Source organism: Brachycentrus maculatus, unplaced genomic scaffold (assembly GCF_059751285.1).
Source record: "Brachycentrus maculatus isolate JH-2025_06_01 unplaced genomic scaffold, ASM5975128v1 h1tg000081l, whole genome shotgun sequence".
Classification (NCBI taxonomy): domain Eukaryota; kingdom Metazoa; phylum Arthropoda; class Insecta; order Trichoptera; family Brachycentridae; genus Brachycentrus; species Brachycentrus maculatus.
This window is the reverse complement of record NW_028280835.1, coordinates 706,455-726,527: the sequence shown is the minus strand read 5'-3', so window position 1 is coordinate 726,527 and position 20,073 is coordinate 706,455. Positions and strand designations below refer to the sequence as shown.

The window sequence follows — 20,073 nt, the reverse complement described above, 5'->3', positions numbered from 1 at the left end:
TCCCCTTATTGCGCCAAAAAATCTGAACGTTCCGGTGCTGTATAGTTAATATACATATAAAAATTAACAATTTAAAACCAGAAAAAAATTACATTCGTAGATAATCGCCTAAATTTATTAAATTTGAAGTCAACAGCGATGTTTATTGAAGTTTGATAGCTAAAAACATGAAAAAACAAACAACTTACGAAATTTCGTATTGTTGCATTTCTTTTAAGCTGCTCTCTCTCTCTCTCTCTCTCTCTCTCCCCGCCTCACACTAAATCTCTCTTTTTTAAAAATTAAGTTTCACTTCTATCATGTGCTGCATACGCAATTAAAATTTTCACATAAAACGTGCTAAAAATAGAGCTTCCATTGCATTGTAATATCAATAACAGAAATAAGTGCATCATATTTTTTTAATGAACTATATTAACATATTTCGGATGGGTGTTTTTTACGCCTGCGGACCGCTGGCGTCGGGATTTGATAATTATCAACATATAGTTGAGACTTTAACCTTTTAAACGCGTTTACTTTGTTCCTAAGAGACGCTCGTGCGCGGCTGTATTTCGCCGTTTTTTAAATTATTACTTTTATCATGTATTTAGTTATGAAACGATTTATTTTCCTAAACAAAAACATTCAATGGGATTCATTGTGCCTTTTTGGTACTCTATAATACACGTGTGTCACATTATTCTTGAAATATATCGTAATATAAACAAATTAGATCGTATAATAAATAAATCAAAGCACGCATCGTGTGTCACTCTTACCCACTGGCGATGCGTAGCGTCGAGAGTGAGACAGATATAGGGCATGATTATGGCGCGGACTAATTACCGACCGCAAGAAAAATCAGGGATCTGTTGTTTTATTTATCCTTGTGATGTTACAAATTATTAGTCAGATATTTCAACAGATGTCATAAGGCCGAGGATTGACGTATTATTTTATCCAAAGTTCCACACCATGAAAAAATCCCTCCAAGTTGAACTGAGGTTCGAAACTTGGAGCAAAGTGAAAACACAAACGCTTATGTCAGCCGCGTATGGGGCATGTCTTGTAAAAACACATACGGTTATGCGAGCCGCGTGGATCCGGTTAATAAAGAGACCATATGCACCAAGCATAATATTCATATAAAAACATTAAATATGTGATTCTTTCTTTTCTGACATACAAATAAGGCCGGCGTAGAATGTAAAAATACCCTTCCCATCCTTAAGCATCAATCGACCAAATGGGTAGGGATACCTTTCCCGTCCCAAGTGAGTTAATAAGTTAAGTGAGCCGGGAAGGTTTTGTTCAAATAATGTATTAATTAAAAATATGGTAAGCTAAAAGTTGTATAAAGGTATTTAAAACAGAAACAAGTTAATAATAAAAGAACATACTATGTACTCAATTTATTTTAATACATTTGAGATATAACAATGCATAAATACAGGTACATTTATTTACTGAGCACCTAGTCAATCAATACATTTTTGGTGTTTATAAATAATATTGTACGTAACTTTTCTTTTATACGCAAAACATTACACTACTTTTAAAAATTAAATTCTAGTATTTTATTCTATTTTTGTGTATCCAGTAGGTCTGGCAAACTTAGTTTTGGTTTGGCCTTTTGGAATAAATACCTCAAATGATTTATAATATTTGAGGATATTACCTGAAACAAAAAAATAATATATATAAATAAAAAGGATGAAAAAATCATGCTCATCAACACTTAAAAGTTAAGTAGTTAAAAGTTAAGTGTGTGTGGGTGTGTATTTTATTTCATATTTTCCTTCATTTCAGTTAATTATTGTTATTTCTTGAATGTTTTTCGCAAATACTTTGTGGCACATTTTATAACCTTTATAAAATAAAACAACTTTGTTTTAACCACTTTTTATTGGTACACTTTGTCCAACCGGTTTCGACAAGAACCTTGTCATCATCAGGGTTTATGTACTAAATTCTAAAACATTGAAATACTCATAGTTAACTTTGAGTATTTCAATGTTTTAGAATTCAGTACATAAACCCTGATGATAAGGTTCTTGTCGAAACCGGTTGGATAAAGTGTACCAATAAAAAGTGGTTAAAACAAAGTTGTTTTATTTTATAAAATTATTGTTATTGTTATTTTTTCTCTATCTTCTCATATCCTTTTTTTTATTTGGCAGGCACTTTGTGGTAAAATCTATACATTTAAATTAATTATTTACTAAATAGTGGTATATATAAGCAAAAAATTAATTAAAAACAATGTATTTTGTTTGTAAGAGCCAAACGCCCCTCATAAACGAGTGGAGGCTTAAAAAAAGAAGAAAAAAGAAAACTACACAATAATTTATTAATAATAACAATAAATGGGTGATTTTTTATTAGTCTTTTTCGTGAATTTATTACCATAAGGTAGCTCTGTACAAAGAACTATAATCTAATTCTAGATAAAAAAAGTCTTCTTATGTACTATAATGGTAATTATTCTTTATACGGAGGCAGAAGATTGTGCAGACATGATCGCCAATACGGACGCGTCTGTGAGTTGTGAGGGTGAATATGTTGATCTAACTCTGCTTTTTGGATACTACAAACTGCATAATAAACATTAACAATTAAGTGTAAATACTTGATGTAAATCAGTAACAGCGGGTAAGAGCTTCTAAAAAGGTGGGTTTTCAGTTTGGACTGAAATTAGATAGAAATCTGTTAGATTTTCTTTTTTTCTTCTTCTAACCCTTATCGGCATCCAATGGTGCATAGGGCACTGCATCATATAGAAGCAGTGTTATCTTGATCGTTAAATACAGAAAGGAATGGTGATCAGCCTTCCACTTCAGATACCAGTCCAGGATCATATTAAATAAATATTACAGTGAAAAATCGCAAATATTTATTCGGACCCTCTTGGGAATCGAACCCGCAACCTCCACCATGACGGACTGAAGATTTTGGGGAAGGTATTCCATGCTAAAGGACCTGCGACCGCAAAGAGCAACATTTCATGGCCAGAATTATCTTATATGATTAGCCAACAAGCTACAGGAAAAGCTGAATGATGAAGCAAGAACTTACATGCAATTTCATGATTTATTTTATATTTTGCTGCTACGTAGAGTGCACTAAATTTTTCAGGATCTAGGTAATGTCCGTTGATGAATTCCAAGGCCAGTCGTAATGTTACACGACCATCTGGAACAACTTCGGGTTCTTCCATTCCATAATCATTATGTTTCACTCGCTTCCTACTCAAGGCAAGTGTGATTGGCTTTGAAATTGGAACGCCTACTGGCTAGAAATTAATCATATTTATACACATATTGTTTATTTAAGAATAAAATTTAAATCTGGAATGTCAGAAAAAGAAGACCACACATATTGCTCACTCCTTTCAACAATGTCATATATCAAAAAAACTTGATTTTTCAGGAGATCGTTTTTAAAGTTTAAAAATATAATAAAATGTATTAAAAATAAATATAAAGCCGCTTATTGAACTTTTTACTGTGCAACAGATATTTTCAGGTAAAACCTGAGTGTTTTTTCTCCAAAAATATTAAGTACATTTAAAAAAATAATTAAACAATACCTTTTCTTCAAAATGCAAAAACAACACTTTCTGCCCTGTAGTGGGTAAATATAAGTTTTAAATATGCTGCTTTTGCTGGGATATAGTACATTTTCTGGGCATTCCGAAAACATGCACAACTGAAAATTGTCGATTTTTGATATATGACGTTGTTGAAAGGAGTGAGCGATATATATTAGTACTGGGAATGCAGAAAGTGTGTGACTTATAAATTTTGTATTAAAGTGGGGAATATGGATGTTGTGGGAACATAATTATTAGATACTACTACTACTACCATCACGTCGATTCTCCGCAGGGGTAGGCAGAGAGGATGGAACGCCACACTCTTCTGTCCTGACATACACTCCTCGCTTCCTTCACATCCATACATCTAGTCATACATGCCCTCCGATTACGCAGATTTTTGACACCACCAGATTTTAGGTTCTGATTGATCTGATCGTGCCAAATCTTTTTCGGCCACCCTTGCTCACATTCGCCACATATATTTTCTTAGTCATTCTCTCGTTATCCATTCGCTCCACATGTCCATATCACCTTAAAGAACTCTTCTTAATCTTTTCAGTTATCCCTTGTTCAGCCTTACATTCATAAGATCGGGTGTGAAGATGTGTCGGGTTGTGGTACCGTGGTTAGTGTCGCGGACTATTGAGTCAGAGTTTCTCGGTTCGAACCACTCTACCACAATTTGACACCTAGGTATTTCAAATAATGAGCTGCTTAGGCTCACAGAAATAGTATGAAATTGAAGTATTTTTGTAAATAATAAAAACATAAATACTCATCTTTTTAAAAAAAAAATTATAAAATATTATATACTTGTTAGTTACGTATAGATGAATATTTACTGTTATTGATAGATAAACATTTATTTACTGCAAATTGAGATGGTGTTACCGTGTCAATTTGCACCATTCGGTGCAATAAGGGTTAAAAAAGAAGTTTAGGGAGAGTACTCTTCCCCCTTTCAACAGCTATTTTTTTTAAACAAAGTACCTTGACTAACGGATTAAATTTTTCATTTACAATGCACATGACTTGACTTACAGTAACATCAATTGAAGATACGAAAACATCTCTCAGCCGCCCGTCTAATGCGGTATTCTTTTTAGATAACTCTTCTACAATGTTTGGATTTTCTGTAAAAGTAGAAAAGGTTTAATAGTATTTAATTCGTAAGAAAGATTCAATAAAAATTAGGTCAAATGTATCTGAGGATAATTTCGTGAAGCGGATTTACTTGAGTATTAAAAAATATCCGTTCCCTATGTGGAGCATATGGAGTCTACAAACTCCCAGGAAAAATCTCCAGGGAAAATTATAGAGGTCATATTTGAAAACTCCCATAGAACTAAGTGTAAAACCTCAAATACATACCCTTCAATATTTTTTTCAACTCCAATACATCACTTTTGTATTTAGGCGCGGGTATAGGCTTATCTCGTGAAATTATCTTATGAGCTCTATTTTCTAGATTGAAATCCCTTACTGGTTTTCGCATCACATGAGCAATGTTACCCATAATTTAATTTTAAATCAGCGATATCTGAATGCAAGTCTTCTAGATGATTACGGATATTATGTAAAAAATAATAGTTTTAGAAAAAAAATCATCATTTATGAATGTATGAAAACGCAAACACATTCGAAGTACAACTTAAATTTTTCCGTATCTTTTAATTTTTATCAAAACAGTTGTCATAAAATAAATGATAATTGGAAATCTAAAATATCTCCAGCCGTAAAGTGACAGTTGAATTTGAGGTTAGTTACAAGAATGTATGTTCATTGATTTACTCGGAATACTAAAAAAAATTAAAACACTGTTGAAATATATGAACATTCCCTGTTAAAAATAGTCGTTTCGTTAATGTTACGAACACCCTAAAGAATGTGGCACTTCTTCAAGATGGCTTCCCATGGTTTGCCAACTTGCGTGTGTGACGTTCTTTGTTTTCATTATTGTTCGTAATTTTAATTAGAATTTCAGTTATTTTTGGCGTTACAGTCGGTTTTCCTTAATTGTACATAAGTATTTCACCTGATCGAATTTGTTAATTGAATGTCCTCCGTGGAAATGTCAAATGATCTGATTGGAATTCTGCAACTTAGAATACTATCACAAATCGTTCTGAGATATGTGTCATTCTGTGAGAGATGATTTCGCATACTTAAAAGCAATGGTAAATATCTCAAATGCTGAAATAATTTAGTAACGTTACGCACTTATGGCGAGTAATGTAATAATGTAAATCTTTCTAAATACAAAAGTGCAATCGCTGAATAATAAGCCATCTAATTTTGGCACTGTTGCCATATGAATATTTTTGTTCTATTTATGTACTGCTTCCATCTTAAATAGCTATTAAATTGTAGCATTCTCATGTCATTCGCTTGCAGCAATTATAAATTTATTTTTCAATTAAATTCAGAAATGTCCATAAAGACAATCTTATATTATGTAAACAAAGTGTGATGGATATAATTCGAGTAGTGCATGTCAGAAAGTGCACAATTTTTAGAATGTATTAGAAACATGTCCCGAAACTAACTAGATGACCAGATTACAGTGTAATATTTGATTCCAGGTATTAATTCGAGAAAACGCTTACACAAGAAGTATGAAGAGATGATATGTGAAATTATATCGGAATTTATCACAGCTGGAAATAAAAGTCCAAAGAAGAGTATCACAGAAAAAGATAGAAATGTGATCTGATGTATGATATAAACAGTGCCTTAAATTTTTGGATGTTTCGTGATAATATTGAAACAAATAAAAATGTGCCATGTTGTTTAAAAAAAAACTGATTTGCAGTGTTAATTTTTGTGCCTTTAATTTAGTCTGTTAACATTGTCGTTTTAATATAGGGTTAATAATATTGATTTAACTGAAACAGCAATTAAACTGAATGATGAATTAAACTGATGAATTAAACTGAAACAAATATAGCATTCAAACTGTAATGTTGCCGTAATAGAGTCCGTGGAATGTAATATCGCAGTGACAGAATTAAGACAACGTAGAGTTTAGTAGCATCGTGGTGATAGAGGCAAACACGGTGCGCGTGAAGTGCAACGCAGCAGGGACAGAGCCGAAGATAAAGCAGGGATAAAGCCGGAGAGCGTGACAGTATTGCGTGCCAGCATTGAGAGTGGGGTTGGCATGGGGTGAGCGGGTGCCATGAACTCGGGGGCGCCCCCGCCGGCGGCTTGCGCCAAGCCTGCGGCGCGCTCCTCGGGCTACCACCAGAAGGCGCTGGCCAAGATCCGCAACTCCCTCCTGCCCTTCGAGCTACCCAACACCATCGAGCCCGACCTGCAGCAGAACGAGTCGCTGGCACGCCTGCTCTCTCAGGGGTTCGACGAGGTAACTGCCTACAGCTCTACTCATCCTATCACCCTACCATCCCCTGAGGATGGTCCACGAATAACTAACTAACTAACTAACCATCACGCTGCTTACCTGCAAGGCAGTTAGAGAAAAGAACGCCATGCCACTCTGTCTTTGCACACAATCTTCGCCTCTTCCATATTCATATATCGACAGCCCCTACGTAAAGTACTCTATCTGCAAATCTGTTACATTACAGGAGAGAGCTTAGAAGATTTTTTCAACATATTCTTTTTTTATTAATTAACGGTTTTATCTGAAATTCTAAACTAGTATTATTCATTACAAAAACACAATAAAATAGCGTAGTAGTTAGCGTTTTAAGAGTTCAGTTCATTTCGAAAATTCGATGTAGATAGCGTCTTATACGCCTGAAAACTAGGCGTAATTTATTTTATATATTTTGTTTGTTTGTTTATATTTGTAGATAACACTCAGTTGATAGATTACAAACACCAAATATCTCAAAATTTACAAAAATTTAGTTAGAGCACTTTACGTAGGGCACGTCGATATCTTCTCATACATACATGCCGAGTATTCTGACTCCATTCATTAAAATCTTTCCACCTTTTATCCGCCTCCGTGGTGTAATGGTTAGCATGTTTAGCTACTATGCTGGATGTCCCGGGTTTGATTCCCAGGGTGGTTAAAATAAATATGAGTGATTTTACACTACATTCGTAGTGTACTAAGTCACTTCGTTACTACAACTACATTCGCCTCATAAATTTGTTTTACCGTTCCTTCCTCACTCATACATTCCACATGTCCAAACCATCTCAACACACCTTTCTTAATTTTATCAATAACACTTATCTCAGCCATGCATTCTTTCCTTATTTCACCATTCGAACATCTATCATGCATCTATCGTCTCATATTCAATTCGTAATGCGATCGAATAATAGAAGTGGCGGGAAAGCACTTTCAAATATTAGTAAAGATTAAGATAACTCTGCCTCAATACGATGCAGTGCCCTATGCACCATTGGGTGCGGATAAAGGATGGGAGAAGAAGAAATAGGTAAAAGTGGACTGTTTGGGGGATATATTAGTGAGATAGAGTCGAAAAATGAGTCGAGTGTTACTAAGGGGAAGCCGCATAATTTCGTTAGTTATTTTTTTATTTATTGAATAGTTAAAGTCTTTAACTTAATACATATATACAGTATCTGATATAAAAATACACTAATGGATACACTAATAGAGAAACAAAATGTCTTTAAAATAACAAATAGTAAGCACTGGTAAATACACGTCTCCTTCACACACTCCATCAGCGAGCAGCGAGAAGGAGAGTGAAACACAACGTTTAAATTTATCCATTAAAACATGTAGAAGAAATGCTGAAAAAGTACAGACTTCAAGGTGGATAACAATATATTAAATAAATCTATACTTTCAAAAGCATTGGCTAACATGTGAAGCCACGGAATCATTAGTTAGTTCATTAAATCCCCTTTTATGCTAGCGTTTGAATTACGTATAGCGTAGCTAGAGCGCTCGACAGACTAATATTTGTATAACTTCCATATTCTGTCGTAAAACCATTTCCCTTGTAAAGAGGCATTAAAATTACCCTTCTCCAATTGATGGGGATTTTCAATCAGGATAGGCAGTAGGGTTGGGTAAGGATAAGGCACAGTAGGCACTGGTCGTGTTTCTATATGGAACGAGAGTAATCCAGGGTAGGCACTGCTTTTCTGCCTATATAGAATGCACGCCTCCAACCTCTTCTAGACATAGGCTATAAGTCTATGTGAACTATTTTTATACCGCTCTTAATGAACCCTGCAGCAATATTATGAAATCCTGCGGCTTTTCTACTTTTCATGCATTTAATTGCATTCTTGATCCGTTAACAAATTGGCATTAATTTATGTATTAATTTTAAATCAAACACAGATTTTCGAGTCTACTTAGGTGTATTTTATTAACAAAATCACATAAATAATTAACATTGTGACATTATCAAACGAACGAACAAACATTATCACATTCGTTTGATAATGCCCTAACGAACGAACAAACATCATCACATTCGTTTGATTATGCCCTAACAAGACGAAACAATTGTCACAATATTAATTTTTTATGTGTTTTTGTTAATAAAATACAACTTAGTAGACTTAAAAAATCTGTGTTTGATTTAAAATTAATACATAAATTAAAATGGAGTTCTACAAATTAAACGCCAAATCAATAAATAAATTGGCATTACTTCATCATTTTCTCTTACACTCGAGTAGTTGTTTCAATACCGTATTACACCATTAAATTATCATTACTTAGTTTCATGCACCTCTTCGAAATATTATCTCCATCTCATTCAAAACCACTTTTCCCCTACTCACTGCTATAGCTGTATACTCGGTGTTTTTAAACTTCTTTTCAGAATTATTTTACATTTTCTTCGAATTTTGAAATTCTTTGTAAATTTTATTTCTCATTCTCTTTCAGTACTTGTTTCTTTTCACTCATTCCTTGTTTATGTATTCTTGCATTCACCCGTATACTCTATACAGACTCATGGAGGTGGATACATTTTTGGCAGTCAATAAATTTAGTCAAATCTTTTTATCTGTTCCAGTTATTATTAACCGATGTAACATATAGGAATTGATTTAGATTATGGTACGAAATATTTATTTATTGACTTGGCTTTTTATTTGTAGAACTCCATTTTAATTTATGTATCAATTTTTAAAATCAAACACATATTTTTTGAGTCTATGTTGTATTTTATTTAAAAAAACACACACATAAAAATTAATATTGTGACAATTGTTCGAGTGCATTAGTTTGAAAATGCCATAACTAGGCGAAACAATTGTCACAATGTTAATTTTTATGTGTTTTTTTTTTATTTTTATAAAATACAACTTAGTAGACTCAAAAAATATGTGTTTGATTTAAAAATGAATACATCAATGGTACTAAATCATTGACATAACAATGCGATTTAGATAATTTGGAATCTAAATCTTGATCACTAGTCTCTTCCGCTTTAGTTATCTGTTTATACATTCCGGAATCGATGAAAAGGCAATGAGTGAATAATCTCAATAACAAAACATTAAATGCAAATGCATTAAACAACACATAGGAAACAACTCTAATGTTGGAACATGGACTACACGCTGTTAAGGCATTGGAATGCAATAAACCATTCATCCCCCTGCCTTGGAAAGAATGCAATCATTCAAGTTGGTTGCATTAAAGCAATGGAAAGCCATTAGTTGAAATAACCTCATAATCCCATTGCAAATCGCCTCGCTTTCTTCCTTGCAATACTATACCACGTACACTAACACCTCACTTTGTGTCGTAGATACGTTCTAAAATGTTGTGGCGTGAAATTGAAACAATTCAAAGGGAATTGCTATTTTCCTAAGATAGGTTACCGTATTTTTCATTCAGTCCTTAAATGTTAAAAAAGAGTTTATTTTTGTTTTTAGGATCACGCTCTAAGAACCCTCAAGTTTTACGGAGGACGTTACGATGCGGCGCTAGAATGCCTCTCGAAGCAGACGGATCCGAACAGACTTAACAGATTAAGCGTTCAAGGGACCAAGTTGAACAGGAAACCCAGCATCGAGAGAGAACAGGGCTTGCAGAGGGTCAGTCCCGCTCTAGACTCGGGAGCCGGCAGCTCTCGCTCCGACAGTCCCCGCCTCCCCGACCTCTCCCACCATGACAAGCTCTCCCGCCAGTACTCCCCCTCCGGGTTCGGGGAGACGCCGCCCCCGCCCCCGCCGCGCTGCTCGTCCACCCCGCCGCCGCCGCCGCCGCACCCCGTCCCGCCCGCCATGCAGCAGCTGCTCAAGCGCATGTCCCCTGCGCCGCCGCCGCCCGCCGCCCGCGGGACCAGCCCCGTGGCCTCCTCCCCCGCGCCCTCCTCCCGCCAGCCCATGATCGTGCAGAACGGCCCGCAGGCGCAGCAGCAGCTCTCGCAGCAGATGCAGGCGCTCAGCATGTACCCCGCAGCCGCGGAGCTGCCCCCGCCCTACCCGCTGCCCGGCTGCCCGCCGCCGCCGCCGCCCTACTCCGTTTCCATCCAGAGCCGCCAGAGCCCCACGCAGTCCCAGCAGGACTACCGCAAGAGCCCCTCCTCCGGCATCTACTCCGGGGGCACCTCGGCCGGCTCGCCCAGCCCCGTGACGGTCTCGCAGTCCGTGGGATCCTCCGCCATGGCCAGACCCATGGCCCTGCAGGCCTGGGGGGCGCGGCAGGCCAAGTCGCAACCGCCCGTCATCATGCAGTCCGTGAAGAGTACCCAAGTCCAGAAACCCATTCTGCAGACTGCCACCGCTCCCGTGGCTCCCCAAATGGCCAGCAGCCCGTCCCCCACGCAACCGCCTCCCCCCTCGTACGCCAGTTCCATTCAGCAAAAGCAACAGAGCCACACCTCCGCATACTCAGTGAGTCCCAAGCCTCCCTCTCCTACCAGTCTAGTGGTACCCGCTTCGGGCTCCAGCCCCGTGATCCCCACTTCGGAGCCTCCCAGCTACGCTATCACCATGCAAGCGCTGGCCGTCCAGAGAGGCATTCACCAACAGCCTCCCCCTCCGTACGGCAACCAGGATGACAACGCTTCGGTATCATCATCCGCGACGGGACATTCTTCAGTACATAAAAAGTTTTCGGCGAACAATCCCGACTCCAGATCCGAGAGTCCACTGAGTGCTTCCTCGACCAAAACGCAGTGTCGAAACTCTTCGGCCTATCCGTGCCCCGGCGTCATCGATGCCAATACTCCTCCTCTTCCTCCGACGGCTTCTTCTTCGGTAGCTAATAAAAATTTGGGTCTCAACGGAACGGCTTTGAACGACAGGCGACCGAACTTGCCCCCCAGCCAGAAGATAAGGCACCAGTCCCCCATACCCGAGAGAAAGCACATGAGCAAAGAGAAGGAAGAGGAGAGGAGAGATTGTAAAGTGAGAAATTATTCGCCTCAAGCCTTTAAATTCTTCATGGAACAGCACGTGGAGAATGTCATCAAGTCCCACACGCAGCGAATGTACAGAAAGGGGCAGCTGGAACTGGAAATGAACAAGATCGGTCTCTGCGAAGAGGCGCGGTGTCAAATGAGAAGGCTGCTGTCGCAGAAAGAAACCAACTACATCCGGTTGAAACGGGCCAAGATGGACAAGTCCATGTTCAAAAAGATCAAGCCCATCGGGGTGGGAGCTTTCGGAGAAGTCACGTTAGTCAATAAGATAGATACCAATCACCTGTACGCCATGAAGACTCTGCTAAAAGTGGACGTTCTCCAGAGAAACCAAGTTGCCCACGTGAAGGCGGAGAGAGACATTTTAGCCGAAGCGGATAACGAATGGGTAGTGAAATTGTACTACAGTTTCCAAGATAAGGACCATTTGTATTTCGTGATGGACTATATCCCCGGGGGTGACCTCATGTCCTTGCTTATAAAGCGGGGCATATTCGAGGAGTCGCTTGCCCGGTTTTATATCGCGGAGTTAACGTGCGCAGTGGAAAGTGTACATAAAATGGGCTTTATTCACCGGGATATAAAGCCCGATAATATTTTAATAGACCGAGACGGACATATAAAGTTAACAGATTTTGGACTGTGCACCGGCTTTAGGTGGACACACAACTCTAAATATTATCAAAGAATAGGTAAGTTCCTCAGTTTAACTTCTTCTTTTTCTTCTTTTTTATGGCTGGTGAAAGGGTGAAATTCTAGAGCATTCTAGCCAGTGTCGAGTTATTTTTATTCACACTTTTTATATTTGAATTTAAAATATTGGTACTCCTGTTTGTTGGGCTAGTTTCATTATTAATATTATATTAGTTTGAGTAGGGAGTTATTTTACATTTATGTATTTATTTATAGATTTGGCGTTTAATTTGTAGAACTTTAATTTATATGCTAATTATTAAAAAATCAAACACTGATTTTCTGGTCTCTCTATTTTCTTTAGTGTACTAAATTGTATTTTATTATTAAATACATAAAAATAAAATTTGTCGCACTTGTTCGCCTTGTTATGGAATTTTGAAACTAATGAAAATTCCAATGTTTGAAAATGCCATAGCATTAGTTTGAAAACAAGGCGAAACAATTGGCAAATTTTATTTTTATGTGTTTTTAATAATAAAATAAAATTACATTTATCATACACCTTTACAAATTTATACAATTTATTTTAAGAAATTTACGAATTATTTTATATACAAGTTTGTTAGGGGAGTTTAATAAGTTTGAGATATTAGTGGGAAATGGAATGTTAATGATGGAGAGGTCTGAAAGGAAGCTCGGGTAGCCATCATTTAATCGGTGCCCAATTCAACCCAAACATTCTTTCGATATTCTTACAGTAAAAATACCTTATAGACCAAAATACAAAAAATAATTTAGTTAAAGCTTTTTTTCACCATTCTGTGTTCAAACCGATGCGTATCAATTTTTCAAAAGTAATTTGTTTTTTTTTTGTTTACAAAATTTCAAATAATAAATTTAAAAAATGTTAATTATATTTCTGAATTGAAGAATATATTGTGGTAATATTTTTATAAATGTCATTTGAAAAAATACAATAATTATCTTTATAAATGCGAAAAATACTAAAAAATTACTCCAAAATGCGAGCAATTAAAAAAAAAATTATCCCAATATTTATCAGTGTTGTATTGTAAATAAAATAACGTTTACCACTATCCGCGTAATGGTCGAATTTAATACTTTTTCCAATGTTTTATTTTAAGTTTTACTTAGTAAATACCACTATTTCTTAAAATCTATTGTGACACATGTTTCGATGCATTCTGCATCATTTTATAAACACTGTACATTTTAGAGTTGTGCCTACATTTTAGAGTTGTGCCTACATTTTAGAGTTGTGTCCTTGGGACGTTGAAGGAGCTTAAAGCTGTTTCTTATTTTTATCAATTTATTAATTTTTTATTTAGATTTTAAGAAATTTGTGTCGGGTTGTGGCCCCGTTAGTGTTGCGAACTCTTGAGTCAGAGTTTCTGGGTTCGAACCCACTTACCACAATTTGATACCTATTTTTTAATAATGAGCCGCTTAGGCTCACAGAAATAGTTTGAAACTAAAGTATTTTTTGTAAATAATAAAAACACAAATATTTCTATTTTAAAAAAATAGTGGTATTCATTAGTAAAACATAAATTAAAATATTTAACACATTGACTGTCCAATCAATAAATGAAATTTTTTTAATTTGTAGGATTAATATACCAATATGTAGTTTTTTCCACATTAATTTTATTTGACCAGCAACCGGGTTTCGTCGTAACAGACATCATCAGACTGGTGTGAGGCTAGACAAAATTCTATCTTATATACACATCAAGGCAGGGTTTGAAAACCACGATTTTATATGATTTTTACTGGCAAAATGAATTTAAATTGAATGATAATTAAATCTTTGATAATAAAATATAACTTGGTTTTAAAATCACTATAAATATTTTATTTTAACTTAATTATAATGTCTACCGGTTTCGAAGCTAACCCCTTCTTTTTCAAGACTGATTAATACTAAAATACTATCTACTTAACAAATTTCAAAATATTTTGACTGTTAAGGTGGAGACTGACCGGAACATTTCGTCGTAACGTAACACGTTACGATGCGAGCATTCGTATAGTCAGTACAGCGAGCCGAGCGCTCCATCCATAGTTTCGGATGCTCGCTGGTGCTCGCCGCGAGCGATGTTACGACGTTATGTTACGACGAAATGCTCCGGTCAGTCTCCACCTTTAGGCAAAAGAGCTTGAGTAGATCTCATAATTATAAAATGGAAAATCACATAGTTATTGCTTCAAATATAAATAATAAATTGAATGAGTTTAAGTATTGTATTATAATAATAATTACATGTTAGTTATGGTAAAGGTTTTAAGTATAATTTGATGTAATTTTATGTTAGAAAATTGTGGAGAGTTTTTGAGTGAGTGTGATTTGTAATTTGTCAAATAATAAAATGGAAAATCACAAAGTTATTGCTTCAAACATAAATAATAAATTGAATAAGTTTATGTTTTGTATGATAATAATAATTACATCTAAGTTATGATAAAGGTTTTGATTTGATATATATATTTTATGTCAGAAAATTGTGGAGAGTTTGTGAGTGAATGTGATTTGTAATTTGTCAAATAATAAAATGGAAAATCACAAAGTTATTGCTTCAAATATTAATAATAAATTGAACGAGTTTAAGTATTCTATTACAATAATAATTACATGTAATTTATGGTAAAGGTTTTGATTTGATATAATTTTATGTTATAAAATTGTGGAGAGTTTGCGAGTGAGTGTGATTTGTGATTTGTGAACGCAGGGGAGCACGGGCGGCAGGACTCGATGGAGCCGGACGGGGAGTGGCGCGAGGGGGAGTGCCGCTGCATCCAGCTGAAGCCGCTGGAGCGCCGGCGCCGCAGCGACCACAAGCGCTGCCTGGCGCACTCGCTCGTGGGCACGCCCAACTACATCGCGCCCGAGGTGCTGCAGCGCACGGGCTACTCGCAGCTCTGCGACTGGTGGTCCGTGGGCGTCATCTTCTACGAGATGCTCGTCGGCTCGCCGCCCTTCCTGGCCAACACGCCCGCCGAGACCCAGTACAAGGTACACTTCACCTCACCCTGACAAAATTATTCTTCTTCCTCTAAATCATGGTTGGCCAACCTTTTCAGCAGCCAGGCCAGATTTTAGAAATGAGATTTCCTAGCGGGCCATAAAACAAAATTTCTTTTATTATTTAAAGCAAACAAGAAATATATTCTCTAAAATTTAGAATTAGCTTCACATACAGTGTTTGAAAATGATGCGAAATGCATCGAAACACTAGTCACAGTGGATTTTAATAAATAGTGGTAGTTACTAAGTAAAACTTAAATTAAAAATGGATAGATCTTACACACAAAGTGACTGTCGAATCAATTAATGGAAGAAACATACTGTTTTTTGAGCAAAAATGATAAACAAACGTATTTATTACATGTGAAAATGTGCATTATTTGAGACTTAAATGAAAATGAACGGTTTCAGGTGATCAACTGGAAGACCACCCTCCACATCCCGATGTCGGCGAAGTTGTCTCGCGACAGCGCGGACCTGATCCTGAAGCTGTGCTCGGGCGCGGACATGCGCCTGGGCAAGGACGCGCAGGACGTGAAGAAGCACCCCTTCTTCCGCGGGGTGGACTTCAGCAGCGGCCTGCGCAACCAGCCCGCGCCCTACATCCCGCAGATCTCCTACCCCACCGACACCAGCAACTTCGACCCCATCGACCCCGACAAGCTGCGCACCTCGAGTAGCGCCGACTCCAACCTGCCCGAGAGCGAGCCCAACGAGAACTACTCCTTCCACGGCTTCTTCGAATTCACCTTCCGGCGGTTTTTTGACGACGGTGGACCCGCGTTCCCCAACAGGATCAGCTTGGATGACACAGAAAACCAGGGGCCGGTTTATGTGTAACGCGCCGTCCACCGTTCCGCCGCCCTTCGCCTTCGCCTTAGCAAATACAGTAAAAGCTCGTTAATTTTGGCAATACTTCCATTTTAAAATATCGTCTAATTCTGTCCCTCAATTTAAGGTGGGGACTGAGTGGCAGCCATTCGTCATAACGTAACATGTTACAACATTTTGAGTGTGTCCAACATCTATCTCACTGGTTCTAGACCTTTTTTATTCGCACTGTCCAGATTAGAATCAATTTATATAGGGAACTACTTAGGTCTACTAACTAATTGGATAATCCAGATAGTTAGTAGGACATAATTGGAGATAATCTAGATTTGTTAACAAGTATTTTGGTACCCTTAAAATGTTGTAAAAAAGGTATTATGTTAGTTTACAACATTTTGAGTGTGTCCAAATAATTGTTTACAAAACGTGGATTATATCCACTTACAGGAGTTACTTTCATATTATTTTTGACATGTCGTCAAAAATGAAGAAGAATATGGAAGTCTGGGCATTTACGGGGCTGACGACCGCATTGTGTAAAGTGATCACTGAAACCAGCCTATGACGGTCGTCAGCCCCGTAAATGCCCAGACTTCCATATTCTTCTTCATTTTTTATGAGATGTCAAAAATAATATGAATGTAACATGTTACGATGCGAGCATCCTTGTAGTCAGTACAGAGAGCCGAGTGCTCCATCCGAAGTCGGATGCTCGCCGCTAATGTTATGTTACAACGAAATGCTCGGGTCAGTCCCCACCTTGATGTAATTAAAAATTTAAATGTCATTTATAATTTAAGTTCAAGTTAGTAAATACCACTATTTCACAATTGAAATAATGGTATTTACTAATTAAAACTTGAATTAAAAATGGATAGATTTTACTACAAAGTGACTGCCGAACCAATTAATGAAATCAATAAAAATATCAGTCGATTTAAATTTCTGATTTCATCACCGCTCTCGTTGTTTTGTCGACAAAAGATATCAATTACTTTCGGAACATTGCAACACAGCGGTGTGTCCATGGAAAATTAGTAAAAAAGTCATTATTCAAATTTGGTAATTGAAAATATTTGTGGAATTTTAGTCACTTTAATTTGAAGTTAAGGAACTCTTACTGTACTATTTATTTGGACCGTGTAGTGCGCTCGGTAGATGACAGCTCACTTGTTGGGTTACTGTCAGCTGTGGCTGTGTCCCATACGACAAGTGTGAGCTTGTTCGCTCGGGAAGCTTTAAATGCGTGCTTATGTATTATTTATTCGTGTAGGTTTACATTTGGAAAGGTAAAGTCGAGAGTGTTGTAACTAGCTGTAGTTTGATTAAGTGACTTCCCACATGCCTCGGCTATGTTTTAACTTAGTTTTGTACCAAACTATGATAGTGTACTCGTGTAGCGTGTAGTGTACCCTTCTAGTGCCAAGGATCCTAAGGTAACGGAGTTATTTTGTTGTTAACTTCCTTTGTATTCATACTGCTCATGGTATCCATGAGCTCGATACGCTGTTCAACTAACTGAGAGAAACCTTCTTTGTATATGTGGAAGATTTGACGGCATTATAAGGGTTCAACTTATATTAATCCTCAAAGGCAATAATTGTATTTATATTATGAAACATTGAAGTGTAAAAAAATCTTCTAAATTACCTGTGATTTTGTCTAAATGAATTTCAGTTTTATTATAGCGAATTAAATTAATTTATTAAAACCTCTATTTTTCGATGCTCGTACTCAAATTTGATATTTTTAAATAGTAAGTACTTCAAAATGTGCGTCAACCGATGAGTACTAGATCATTTTATCAAGTTTTCTGCTAATCTGCAGCGTTGATTCAAATAATATTTTAGCATAATAAATGTAAATTGATCAATTTAGTATGTAGTGCATAGTGGCGAATCTAATGTAATTTTGGATTTAACATATTTTGGATTATGGCCATTTAAATATAATAAAAAATATCACACATTTATATTTGGTTTAAATTCACTTACACTGTGTTGTTACGAATCATCAGTTATTATTTTAAAAAAGTTGTTTTACAACCATGCAGATAAATTGCTGAAATCTAAATAGTCTGTATTTTTTCACCCTGCCTTCCAATTCAGGGCCAACCAAACCCAAATTTGCCTATACTTGGAAAAAGATAATATGATGTCACCTCAACACTTGTACCTGCTTTAAATGCTAGCGACTATTAAAATATGAAGAAATAAATACTGATTTTTAACATTATGAAACTTTTCAAATGCATCCACGTAATGTGAGTCTTGTCAGCTGTAGAGCTGTCATTTTGCATGCATTTGATATTTACCAATTCAATGTTGGATGTATCGGGTGAACAAAATTATATCAGACAGGAATAAAAAAAGGGTTAATAATTAGAAGTAAATCAATAAGTTCCTACCAACAATAATTAATTTTAAATCATATTTTTATTTATAGTTTGACAAGTTACAATCTTACATTTTGACAGTTAATGTGAACTCTAATAAAATAAAGGTCTAGCCATCGATAAAGTGACGTAAATTTGTACCATTTTTGAGATTTTGTGTAAATGAATTTGTACCATTTTTGTTATTGGATTATTGATCTATATAAAGTACAATATTCCAATACTTTCTGTATATACCAAAATATGCATTTTGTAAACGTCCCACTGCTGAACCAGATGTTGAGTATTTTTTTCAGATACAGCATCGAAAAATATGAAGGTCCATTAATAAGAATAGGAAAATGTACTTTTTATTATTATTTCAAAATGTGCAAACAAATAATACTATATCATCATAATAATATCTTAAGTACATAGAATATATTTTGTATTAGTACATACATAATATTTTATGCCAGTGATAATGTGTCGCATAGAATATTGGGTCGGTAGGAAGGGTTTGAATGAATAATCCTGCCAATAAAATACTTATTAAAAATTCTAAATAAGTCAATAAAAAATATCAAAAATGTAAGATTCGGTGCTTTTACCCTTTTATCGAAAACAAAATGTCCTCCCATTCCTGGCAAAACATCGTAATCACCATTTAGGCGAAAAACGTGGACCATGTTTTAAATCAGTTGAATTTACACCGTGCGGCGCGGTTACGACATTTTTCTTAAGAACCATCGCCTCAAGGTGTACTTTTTTTATAAAAGATCGTTGTATTTATTTTGAATAGATTTAAAAAGTAAAATTGATCTTTATCCAAATGATGTTTACGGTGTTTTTCCGGGAAAGGGTTGACTTGTCATGTGTTTGTGAATAAATATTCTAGCGGTTAATGACTTCTAATTTCATCAGTGCCTATAATTTTTTTATAGAATTGTATGATCACAAGATTTAAATAAAATATTGATATTACATATAACTCATATATAGATGATAAAAAAGGACTAATGTAAATCGATTGAATGATCATTTTATTTTCACGTTGCCTCCATTATTATGGACATCGAGATAAATTTTTTAACTTAACGTTGGTATAATATAAAGTCAATCTTGTAAGTAAAATTAAGTTTATACTTTGCTAGCCTTCGTGACTGCATAAATTATTAAAACTTAACCTCGGATTTGTAAATTTTCATCTATCAGACCGCTTAAATACGCATGATTAAATATTTGGTACTGGTCTTTAATTACT

The 20,073-nt window shown here is 36.2% G+C and overlaps 2 protein-coding genes across 2 annotated transcripts; one reads left to right on the top strand and one right to left on the bottom strand.

Annotated features, from left to right (window-relative positions):
* Positions 1 to 1,366: 1,366 nt before the first annotated feature.
* LOC148310955 (NADH dehydrogenase [ubiquinone] 1 alpha subcomplex assembly factor 4) lies at positions 1,367 to 5,353 on the bottom strand. The gene is made up of 4 exons (XM_088257448.1): positions 4,952 to 5,353; positions 4,622 to 4,713; positions 3,058 to 3,274; positions 1,367 to 1,660 (listed from the first exon to the last, which is right to left on the bottom strand). The coding sequence occupies exons 1-4, from the start codon at positions 5,094 to 5,096 to the stop codon at positions 1,560 to 1,562; spliced, it is 555 nt and encodes a 184-aa protein (XP_088113574.1). The 5' UTR covers positions 5,097 to 5,353; the 3' UTR covers positions 1,367 to 1,559.
* A 116-nt stretch (positions 5,354 to 5,469) lies between these two features.
* On the top strand, positions 5,470 to 16,590 carry wts (serine/threonine-protein kinase warts). The gene is made up of 5 exons (XM_088257447.1): positions 5,470 to 5,757; positions 6,163 to 6,944; positions 10,430 to 12,614; positions 15,309 to 15,592; positions 16,016 to 16,590. Exons 2-5 carry the CDS (start codon positions 6,759 to 6,761, stop codon positions 16,442 to 16,444), a joined length of 3,084 nt encoding a protein of 1,027 aa, XP_088113573.1. The 5' UTR covers positions 5,470 to 5,757; positions 6,163 to 6,758; the 3' UTR covers positions 16,445 to 16,590.
* The last annotated feature ends 3,483 nt before the right edge of the window (positions 16,591 to 20,073 follow it).